This window comes from Cynocephalus volans, chromosome 1 (genome assembly GCF_027409185.1).
Source record: "Cynocephalus volans isolate mCynVol1 chromosome 1, mCynVol1.pri, whole genome shotgun sequence".
Taxonomy (NCBI): domain Eukaryota; kingdom Metazoa; phylum Chordata; class Mammalia; order Dermoptera; family Cynocephalidae; genus Cynocephalus; species Cynocephalus volans.
Window position 1 is genome coordinate 92,406,630 of NC_084460.1, and position 12,682 is coordinate 92,419,311.

The window sequence follows — 12,682 nt, forward strand, 5'->3', positions numbered from 1 at the left end:
TTTTAATAAAGTCCAAGGGAATTTTCAAAGTACCAATTAAAAAATTTATAGTGCAGGTAAATTTTTAAATGTACTGAATCACTGTTCTGATTTACATAAATATATTTATATTAAACGTAAATAATGCATATTATAACTTTGCATTCTCTTAACATAAACTGACTTTGTGTAAAATATTCGATTTTTTTCAAAAATGCAATTGTCATTATCATAAAAATCATGATTTGACTGAACATTCGTCTTATAACATTATGCCCACCCTACTGACTACAAGGAAAATGTAAAATTCAATAAAGTGACAACAGGCAGTTACCATGTATTAAACATTTAATGACTATTGAATTTATCTTTCTTCTTTTAACTTAAAAAAAAAAATCTACTCTGAGTGTAGCTAATACCCTAACAAGAATCTGAATGCAGTATGTAATTATTTAAGCAATTAAAGCTGACTAAGGTAGGTCTCAAGGGCATTGATTTTAACAAACATTTCAGAAATCAATTTTCAAAACAATTTTTGTAAGAATAAAATTATGAATAAATTAAAATAAGATTCTGACCTTTCGTGTACATTTGTGCTCAGAGGCAATTCTGAAGAATAACTAAAATGTGTCTATGTGTTAAGAATATATGTATAAATATCCCTAAGAATTATTTTGATGACTAGAATTTGAAAGTAATTTCTCTTTTTTTCTATAATATGTAAAGAATCAATATTTCATTCACAGCCATCAAGAAAAGCAAACTTGCCATTTTTGTGTAATAAAGCAATAGTAAGAATAGCAGTAGTAGTCAGTGAGTATTACAGTAATTTACTATATAAATCAAAAATACTAGATCTATAGAGAAAACCATACTCTTGTAACTTATGTGTTTCAGTCAAAGTAATTTTTAAAAAGTTTAGAACTCTTATTAAAATAAAACAAAAGAAGATGTTATTAATAAGGACTGGATTTCTGCCAACACAGACAAACATGAGGTGAGAAAAATTTAACATAATGTAGATGTCCTTCAGAAAATTCAGGAGAGTACAAACACTTGCTGAACTCATAACAACATATGGTTGCCACAGTATTTGAAGTTAATTGATCCCAAGTGAGAATGTACACAAGGGATGGGTCAGACTTCTGCTTAGCACGCAGCAAAGAGACAGACCATCTTTCCTATTGGATATATGCTCAAAGTATAGTTTAAAGTAACACAGACATAGAAAAACACAGAAGAGACCCCAATTTTGTCCTTGATTTTATTTATTTAGTGTTTATTTAGGTCAGTATATCATTCTCTCTAATGGTTAATATATAAGCTTATTAATGTTATTACTAAGGTTAAGATTTGACACATTAAGAGTAACACTAATAAAAAATGCCATGATTGAAGGGATCATTCCATAACTTAAAACACAGCCCAGTTTGCAGATTATAAAACATAAGAAATTATTCTGGGAGTAATTTGTGCTATCAATGGCAGTATAATCTTAGGAAACTACTGATTAACACTGATCACAGTTTAACTATAACAAAATAAATTATCCTTGGTGTTAGCTAAACAATATATATGTTCTATGATTACTGATGAAACTATGTCAAATGTTGGGAAGATAAATGGTGCTTCTGGGTAATATTAATGGGCACAAAAATGCGGATAAGGATAAGAAAAATAGGAGTCACTCCCTGAATAGAATTTAATACAATGATCATTGCTTCTGTTCTAAGTATAACATTATAATTTGATAAAACATTTACAGCAACATGCTTTTTGGACAGCATTTTAACAACAAATAACAACATTCTTATCAAAGGACTCACTATTTTACTCCTGAATAATTGAATCTTGAATTATTGTCTATTGACATTCTTGTTCCACTGTGTAAACTGCTGAGAATTTATACATAAAATAGAGAAATGTATTTTCCAGGATTTCTTGAAACATATATGGAAATTTTATTTGGCAGCATGGTTAGTGGAAAGAAGGGTAAATTGGGTGGCTAAGAATCTTCTCATCTCATTTCTCTGAATTAGAACTCAGCTTGTGACCAATATATGGCAATTCATACCTCATCTGTAAAATTAAGGAATTAGTATACTGTCTTAAATTAAATCCTGTCTAACTCTGAGAACCTGTGAATTAATACTCAATCCAATTCAACTATAAAATAGTTTATTAACTCCTAAAACTGCCTGGCACTGTGTCAGAATCAGGGTATACAAAAATGAATGACATTACCCCCACCCTCAAGTTTCACTCCACACTAACACACAGCCCTACCACCTTACTTCACTCATTCACAAACTCTTACTGAGCACTTACAGCATCCAAGGCCCTTTTCCATCCTTGAGGATACACTAACAGGACAGAATGGTCCTTGCTTTCTTTCCAACCAAGGGTGGGAGAGAGCAGAAAATAAACAAACAAATAAGATCATGTCAGAGGGTGATAGATTCTATGAGAAAGATAAAAGAATGTAAAATGTGATAGACATTGGACAGAGTGATCTCAGAAGGCCGTTCTAAGAAGTAAGCATCTGGGCTGAGAATGAATAATGAGAAAGAACCAATTATACAATGAAGTGGGTGTGAGGATGGAGAGGGAGGTTTTAGAGCATCCTGGATCAGAGGAAAGAGTAAATTACAAGGATAAGAAGGGAGGAAGAGTGTGGCAAGAATAGAAAGAAAGCCAGTGTGGCCACAATATGGGAGAAGATACAGTCAGGAGAGATGCATAGTCAGCTCTGGCATGGTAAGGAATATAATTTTTTCTACCTTCTGTAGAAAGCTTTGGGATGCTTTCAGGCAGCAGAATGACATCATACAAATTTATGGCTTAAATTTATACACAGTATGATTCATTCTCTATAAAACATAAATATAAATAATTTTATGACTATAAATATACACAATTCACTCACTGACTATAAATGGTAGAATATGATGGAAATTAATCCTAGCAACTTGGTTTTAGAAAGGGTAAAAGTGAAATTGGGACACAAGTGAGAGATGATGGCTCATCCTGAGCAGTGAAGATGAAAGTGGTTAGATTTGGGCTCAGTTTTGAAGTTGAAATCAGCAGGATCTAGATATGAATTCCATGTGGTGAGTGAGAACCAAGATGACTCCTAGGTTTCAGACTTCATCAATGTTTGAATGGTGTGGCCATTTACGGAGACAGGAAGCTGGGGTGGGAGAGGAGTAAATTTTGGCAAGTCATGGGGAGAATCAATGAACTTGCTGCTAAACACACAAATATTTCATGGCTACTGTGTTTATACATTCACAAATTTTAAAATCTTATAGAAATAGAAATTCCTTTATATACTGGTATCACTTCAAAATATAAGATTTCTATAACTTGTGGCATAGCCCAGAAAAATTTTATTTTATTTCAAGCCACTACCTATGTCTAGAAAGCCATTTCTCAACTCCCCTAGCTGGTAAATGTTATTACTTTTTAAAGACTCAACTGAATTGTTACCTAGTTTATAACATCTTGCATATCTGTACTTTTCAATGGCAAAAATCATTATTTTACCATCTCCGTTCTTTAAAAAACTGCACGTTTCTACCTCTGTTGTAATTGATAGCACAAATTATCATTAATTACCTACAGATCTCCAAAAGTACATTACCCATAGTCCTTTAGTAAAATCTATATTATATTTGGTATAATTTATGTGTTTGTATATCTATATAGCAGTTTTCTCAAAATATGATTTGGGGGAGTCATTGATAAAATAAATGCATATTCCTGGGCTTCACCTCAGCCTTAATGAATCAGAATCTCTAAGAATGAGATCCAGACATCTGTATTAAAACAGGCTTCCCAAGTTGTTGTGTCCACACTTATGTGTGAGAACCTCTGCAATGGACGCTATTCCTTGGGTAGTAAAGACAAGGGTTTTAGTTTGTATCACACCAGTTTCTGGCAGTACCTGGCCTAAGGTAGCTACTCCAACAACTGTTTTTCATTGTAAATTATCGACTCCTACTGATCTGCCCAAATTAACACTTAAAAGCATTTGGATACTTATTTGTAAGGATTTGTCATAGTAACAAATTTCTCATAAGAATTTGTTTCATCAATATACAGTGACTTAAAACAGTTCCTTCTGACTGCCTCAGAAGGAAACGACCAGAACTTTTGAAGCTGCTCTAGATTTTGATGTGAGAAGAGGTACCTAATTATAGAGCCAAAAAACATTTATCACAATGAATGAGTTTTCCACTAAAATTTTTTATATCTGACAGATTCTCAACATAAATGCATATGGAAAGGATTAAAGCTGGCTAAGAAGTTTTAATCACACAGTTTAGGGCAAGAGAGACATACAAATCTTATACATATGGACAAATTATATGCAATTAAATTTCAAGCTTGAAGCTAGTCTTTAAACCAAGGCAAATAGCCCACTTTGTCAAGTACTCCTCCCTAACTGAGCTCCCAAGATCAGTGAACATAACTTATGCATTCTTTTATCCCCAGGGCCTAGCATAATGCCAACATACTCAACACATGTATATTGAATTGCCTTAATTCACTAAAATACAGCATAAAGCAAACCTACATTAGCAGGTATAATGGGATAACAGTAATGAACTAATAATACTAGCGATATTAATGGTTTCATACACTAATCGTAATATAAGAAAAATATTACAATGGACATTTAACATGTCAAAAGAGATATCCTATGGAAAATCTTGCAATTACTTTGGTTAGAGAATGCAGGTAATGAACTGAAATCAAGATTCCAGAGTTAACACGTACAGCATTAGGTTTAGAACCAAGCTATCTCAATCCCAGGTATAAGCAACATTCTTAATCTAAGCCATTTATTTTACATATGGCTATGTGGGATTATAATATGAATGGAGAGGGAGAATATGAGTCTGTATTTTATAATGATTGTTCAAAATATACCATAACCTGAGGTATATTTTACAAGTATTATTCATTAATATATTGTTATAGAAAATAACTGAGACTGTAATTCATGTTTGTTTGAGAGGAATAATGAGTACACTTGGATTTCTGATTTTGGAAGGAACATCCAGGACATTTAATTCAAATGAATAAGTTTAAATTATGTAACTGCAAAAACTAATTTTCAGTTGTCTATTAAACTGCTAAGAAAAAAAATACTAAATAAAGTGAGCCAGCAATATGCCACTGCTGCCGTATAGCCAATCTTACACATCTTTTGCTGTATTCTGCTTGATGATGGATTTGGGGCACTGTCCAGAACACCCAAGGCAATTGCATTATCAGCATGTGCACTTAAGCTACAGTCTGGGATCCACTCGCTGTCTCCTGAAATGGGAAAAAGGTAAGATAATATAAAGGTTAAAAAGAGGGAAATCCATGTTGTTGGTTTATTATATTTATTGCCATATTAGACAATATTTAGCTAAATAAGGAATATTTATAACAGTGAGGTATATTAAGAAATACAAAATTTCATAACTATAAGATAAAAAATATTAAATTCATATGTCTTAATTAAAAGAAAAAATACTTTACATTGCAAATGTAATGCACATATATATATATAATATGCTTGAATAGAAACAGTTATTTTTAAACATATACAACAATACAACATAAGGCATAACAGTTTGTACATTAATAAACACATTAGAACAGATATGACACCTAAGAATATGGATGACACCAAGAGCTTTCAAAAGGAAACTACAAAATCATGAAGATATAGAAAATCTGAACATATGTATAACTACAAAAGAAATAGAATTAATAATCAAAAGTCTGTCAACAAAGAAAAATCCTTGACCTAACAGCTTCACTGGTGAGTTTGTAAAAACATTTAAAGAAGAATTAACACCAATACTTCTCAAAATTTTCCAAAAAAAAAAATAAAAAGGAGAGAACACTTCCTAACTCATTCTATGAGGCCAGCATTATCCTGAGATCAAACAAAGACACTGCAAGAAAAGAAAACTATAGACCAATGTCCCTTATGATAAGTGATGCAAAAATTCTCAGCAAAAAAACTAGAAAACCAAATTTAGCAGCATATAAAAAGGACTACATATCATGACCAAGTGAGATTTATTTCTGGAATGCAAGGATGGTCCAACATATGAAAATCCATCAGTGTAATACACCATAGTAACAGAATGCAGGGAAAGAACACATGATCACCTCAATTGGTGCAGAAAAAGCAAAATTCAGTACCATTTTAGGATAAGAACACTCAGTAAACTAGGAATAGAAGGAAACTACCTCTACATAATAAAAGTCATATGTGAAAAACCCATAGCAAACATTATTCTCAATGAGAGACTGAAAACTTTTCCTTTAAAATTTGGAGCTAGGCAAGAATGCCTGCTTTTGCTACTACTATTAAACACAGTACTTGAAGTTCTAGCCAGAGCAATTAAGCAAGAAAAAGAAACAAAAGGCATTCAAATTGGAAAGAAAAAAAGTAAACTTATATCTGTTCATAGATGATATGATACTATATGTAGAAAACACTAAAGATTAAAAAAAAAAACCTTTGTAACTAATAAATGAACTCAGCAAAGTAGCAGGATATAAAGTCAATAGGCAAAAATCAGTTGCATTTCTATACACTAACAATAAACAATCTGAAAAATAAGTTATGAAAACAATTCCACTTAAAAAAAAGCAATAAAATACTTAGGAATTAACCAAAGAGTTTAAAGACATGTACAATGAAAATTGTAAAACACTGCTGAAAGAAGACATAAATAAATGTAAACACATCCCACGATCATTGATTGAAAGACTTAATAGTGTTAAGATGTCAATACTACCCAATGTGATCTACAGATTCAAAAAATTCCTATTAAATGCCCACTGACATTTTTTTGTGGAAATAAAAGAAATCCATCCCAAAATTCACATGGAATCATGAGGGACCCTGAATAGCCAAAAAATCTTAAAATACAAGAACAAAGCTGGAGGTCTCACACTTCCTAATTTCAAAAGTTACTACCCCCCAAAAAAAAATCCACAGTAATAAAAACAGTGTAGTACTAGAATAAAGACAGACATACAGACTGATGGAATAGAATAGAGAGCCCAGAAATAAATACTCACATTATTACCATTAATTGACAAAAATTGTATATATTTATGTTGTACAACATTATGTTTTGAAATATGTGTACATTGTGAAATGGTTAAATCAAGCTAATTAACATATGCATTACCTCACATTTATCTTTTTTTTGTGTGTAGTGAGAAAAAATGGGATTATATCAAACTAAAAAGCTCTATACTGCAAAAGAAGCAATTAACAAAGTGAAAAGACAACCTACAGTGGGAGAAAATATTTGAAAACTATGAATCCCACAAAGGATTAATATCCAGACTTAAAAGTAAGAAAATAAATAACCTGATGAAAAAAGTGGGCGAAGGAGCTGAATAGGCATTTCTCAAAGGAAGATATATAAATGCAAAAGTGCTCAACATCACTCAGCAAATCAAAACCACAATGGGATATCATCTCACTCCAGTTACATTGACTATTATCAAAACGAAAGAGAATAACTAAATGCTGGTGAGGATACAGAGAAAGGGAAACCCTTCTACACTATTGGTGGGACTGGAAATTGGTGCAGCCATTATGGAAAACAGTATGGAAGTTCCTCAAACAACTACAGGAAGAACTGCCATATGATCCAGCAATTCCACTACTGAATATATACTCAAGTAATGGAAATCATCACATTGAAGGAATACCTGCACCTCCATGTTTATTGCAGTTCTATTTACAATAGCCAGTAGTTGGAAACAACATAAATGTCCATTGTCAGATGACTGGATAAGGAAAATGTGGTATCTATACACAATGGAATACTACTCTGCCATAAAAAAGAATGAAATTCTGCCATTTGCAGCAACATGGATGAACTTAGAGAAAATCATGTTAAGTGAAACAAGCCAGGGAAAGAAATGTCCTCACTCATAAGTGGGAGCTAAAATAAATAAATAAACAAACAAGCAAACAAACAACAAAAAGATACAACAATCGCAATAATATTCTGAACTTTAAAAAGGAGAGAACAGGGCCTGTCTCATGGCTCACTCGGAGAGTGCAGCGCTGGGAGCACAGCGGCGCTGGGAGCGCCAAGGCCGCGGGTTTGAATCCAATATAGGGATGGCCGGTGCGCTCACTGGCTGAGTGTGGTGCAGACCACACCATGCCGAGGGTTGCGATCCGCTTATCGGTCAGGGAAAAAAAAAAAAAAAAAAAAAGGAGAGAACAGACTGATGTTAACAGAGGTGGGAAGGGATGGTTAAGGGAGGAACTGGTAAAGGTCCATGAGAAATGATTACATTGTGTAATGTTGAATATACTAATTGTCCTTATTTCAGTATCAGATATTGTACACAGGTATTGATGTTCAACTCTGCACCCCACAGATATGCACAACTATGTGCATATGTATATTTATATTGTATAATGATAATAAATTAGTTAATTGATCAATTTTTTAAAAAGAGAGAACTCTTAAAATCTACTCTATAATTTCAATAATTTTTGACAAGGGTGCCTAGGCTATTCACTGAGAAAAGAACAATCTTTTCAACAAATGGTGTTGCAAGACTTGATGTCCTTATGCAAAATAATGAATCTAGAGCTTTACCTAATACCATGTACAAAAATTAACTCAAAATGGATCGAGTACCTAATATAAGACCTAAAACCATAAAATTTGTAGAAGAAAATGTAGGGCAAAAGGTTCACAACATTGGATTTGAAAATGATTTCTTGAATGTTACAACAAAGTCACAGGTAAAAAAGAAAAAACAGACAAATTGAACTTCGTGAAAATTTTTAAAATTTCTGCATCAAAAAACACTATCAATAGACTACAAAGGCAACCCATAAAAATAAGTAAATACTTGCAAGTTATATATCTTATAAGGGATTAATATTCATAATATAATTTTGAAGACTCCTACAACTCAACAACATAAAACCAACCTTATTTTAAAAATGAGCAAAAGACTCGAATAAACATTTCTCCAAAGAAGATATAAAAATGGCTAATAAGTACATGAAATGATGCTCAACGTCATTAATCATTAGGGAAATGCCTATCTAAACTACAGTGATATAGCACCTCATGGCAGAGCCTGGTGTTGGTAATGCCAAGGTCAAGGGTTCAGATCCCCTTACCAGTTGGTTGCCTAAATAAATAAATAAATGAATAAAAATTTTTTAAAATGAGGGTGGCTGCTATTTAAAAAAAAAAAAAAAAGAAAATCCCATGTGTTGTCAAGGATGTGGAGTCATTGGAACTACTGTCTACCATTGGCAGGAATGTGAAAATTGTATGGCCACTGCGGAAAATAGTATGGTGGTTCTTCAAAACACTAAAAATCAAATTACCATATTATCCAGCAATTCAATTTCTGGGTATTTACCCAAAATAATTGAAAACAGGTTCTTAAAGAGAGATTTGTACAACCCAAGTTCTTAGTAGCATTATTCACAATAGCTAAAAGGTAGAAACAACACAAGTACCCATTGATGGATGATTGAATGAGCAAAATGTAGTATAACTATGTAATGGGCTATTATCCAGCATTTAAAAGAAAGTAACAGTAACCTTTAACAAGACTTTAAAGGTCACCGTTAACCTTTAATAGTAACCTTCAAACTATGTCTCGTAGAATCTTGGAGGTTTAGGAAGATGCACAAAGGAGAAGCTGGGCAGACGGAGCATTAGACCTTCTCTCCACACATTTTACATTTTATATTTCTTTTTTAAAAAAGAAAGAAAATTCTGACACATACTACACATGCTACAACATGGATGAAACTTGAAAATATTATGCTAAGTGAAATATGCCAGTCACAAAAAACAAATACTATATGATTCCATTTATATTACATAATTAGAGTGGTCAAAGTCAGAAACAGAGAGTAGAACGGTGTTTGCTAGGGGCTGGGGGGGAGCAGAATGATGAGTTAATGTTTAATAGGTATAGAGTTTCAGTTTTGCATGATGAAAAGAGTTCTGGAGATGTATGATAGTGACAGTTGCACAGCATTATGAATGAACTAAATTGTACATTTAAAAATAGTTAAGATGGTAAATTTTAAGTTATACATAGTTTACCTCTATAATAAAAATTGAGGGGGAAAAAAAGGAAATTACAGAAATGTCTCAGAAACACCACAAATTCTGAAATTTTGAGATTTGTTCTTAAAGACTAAATTTAACAATCATCATATAATACTTAACAGTTAGCAAAGTGATTCAGAGGGTTTCTACTATTTTACAATTTAGTAAAAGGCCGTACTTTAATTCTAAAAGTACTCTGCCTAGTTTCACATAGTCATGTTTTCTCACATTCTGATAGTAGCTTTAAATGTAATATATGACAATTTATACAGGGTTAATAATTTTATCTAAGCAAGAAGGAAATGATTTCATTCATTATACAGAAGTGCCCACTATTTCCTAAAATGAGGACAGGTTGATTATTTTAAGAAAAGAGCTAGAAATTTGCTAGGTTCATCCACAGGTCATCGATTTCATGCCCACATTTACCTGCAAGCGTAATCCTAGTACTGGAATAGCTGCATTCTAAGCTAAGAGAAGGAAGTAAGTTGCGTCTTTCACTTGTATCAGAAATAAAGAATCTCTCAAGTCCTTGATATTGTTCAGTGATAGGCTTACTTCTGAGGGCTATTTCTTGTAACAACTAGGAAACAAAATATTCAACAAAATTAAGTTTATTTTCTACCTCATCAAAACAAAGAAAGAAGTTCAGTCATCAAACACCTACTACATACTTGGCATGAATTCTGCCTTCATCAAGATTAGGTTCTAATATTGGAGACATAAATAATAACACAACATTTATACATAGAATGTTTTTAAAAATGTACAAGCCACAATTACAGTAATTATCTGAAAGTTGCCATCAATCCAAGGAGGATAGAAGTTCATTAAATAAAATAAAGTTTTCCTTTCTTCTTTTAGTTTCTTCTCTCAAAGACTTTACACATAAATTATTCTGGAATACAAAGTTTCTTTCACATGCAGTGCTTTTGAACCAGTGTATTTGTATATATATAAAATAATTTCAAAGATGAAAGTGAAATACCAATGGGAATAAAATTTGATCTGACAATGGTCATAAGCAAAATCCAAGTTAACAAAATACTCATCATGCAGCAAATACACAAGTAGGAAACTGAGGCAAGAGGAAAATAAGTAACTTACAAAGTCTACATAGCTAGAAACTAGCAGACCCAGGCTTTGAGTATAGATCCAGCTGATTTGAAGCCTAGGCTTATTCCACCACCCTATTAATTAATTTATTTTTGACTGAACATTACTGGATTTTTTAAAAGCACATAAATCTAGTAGGAAACCGATTAGGAATTCAGAAGTAAGAGTTCTAGATGAGCTTAAAATGTAACCAGAGTGGCTATCAGTATTTATCATTCCCCTAATGAATCTACTTAATGCCCCAATACAGTCTGTTTCAAGGGACTCAATAAGGCAAAGCAAATTGTTATAACTCTGTATAAATTCAGAAGTCATATGAATGAGAGAATATTATAAAACAAAGCTAGTGACCAATAAGCATGTAATTCAAAGACAAATTCAAGTCCACTCTTCTCAGGACATCTTCCCTGGCTCTCCCAGACATCAGTCAACAACGATAGAATTCCCTCAGCTCTAATGAACTCATATTTGCAATACCTAAACTGAACTCATATTTGCAATATCCAATATCAAATACGGATTGGTTTTTAAAGTCTTAGTTAAACAGGAAAACTTGGTTAAGTTTTGTTTTGTCCAAACTCACAAAGTTAACTACTGATAGTTTCAGAACTTGATTCCATAGGAAGTTCCATATTATGAAATCAGTTCTTAAAAGTGAAGTTCAAAATGAGCCATCTTACACTCAATTTGGGTTTCAGGAAATCCCACTGCTAAAAATTGACCCTGCTTCCAGGAACATGAATTTTCTACTGCAGCACAATAGATTTCTAAGTAGTTTCTGCTCAGAGAATGGCTTCTACTAGGGCAGGAGAAGAATAAAAACATATCAGGCTTAGTCATTAGGGATGAAAAGAAAGTAAGATTCAACCACTTTACTATTCAAAAGCAAGAATTCAGTCTGTAGACCGTGGGGTACCACTTCTGATGACCACTTCAGAAAACTCTCCTTACTTTAGATGTAGCCCCCTGTTGGTCAACTTTTGTTTTGCAGCTCCTCAAATTCTCTCCAGCTGTGACCCAACGACCACTCATGACAGAGATGAGCCATCTCCTGAAAGATGCTCAGGGAGAATCTTTACCACTCAGTTTAAATCCTATCAGAAGTGGTGGACAATTTCTGTGAAACTATTTATACTTTTTTATCCCTCAGATATAATTACCTTAGAATGGATTAAGATGCTGTTTATTTCATTTATAAAAAGGGCAGTCCTTAAGTTAGAGACCCATTTGTCTGTTGAAGATTTCTTTAAAATTCTCGGACAGATTCTTGCTGAACAAATGACACGTCTCTCAATCCAATATCCCCCATTAGGAAAAGGCAGCTTTACACGCTACTACTTTACTACTGTCCAGGACTACATGTAGTCTCACCTAATTGAAAAACAGTAGCCATGTATTTGATCAGGTTCAAGTTGGTGAGAACTTTATGGATCCCAGGTGTTTAAATG

General features: G+C 32.9%; 1 protein-coding gene across 2 annotated transcripts in view; it reads right to left on the bottom strand.

The window, feature by feature from the left end:
- The window catches only part of ZBBX (zinc finger B-box domain containing), a 102,215-nt gene that overhangs the window by 13,243 nt on the left and 76,290 nt on the right, over window positions 1-12,682 (bottom strand). The window contains exons 15-16 of one of the 2 annotated variants that reach the window (XM_063114696.1): window positions 10,548-10,701; window positions 5,188-5,304 (exon numbers count right to left, since the gene is read on the bottom strand). In XM_063114696.1, the coding sequence (XP_062970766.1) occupies window positions 5,188-5,304; window positions 10,548-10,701 (271 nt within the window). The remainder of the gene's footprint in view (window positions 1-5,187; window positions 5,305-10,547; window positions 10,702-12,682) is intronic. The other variant, XM_063114704.1, reaches the window with a different exon arrangement.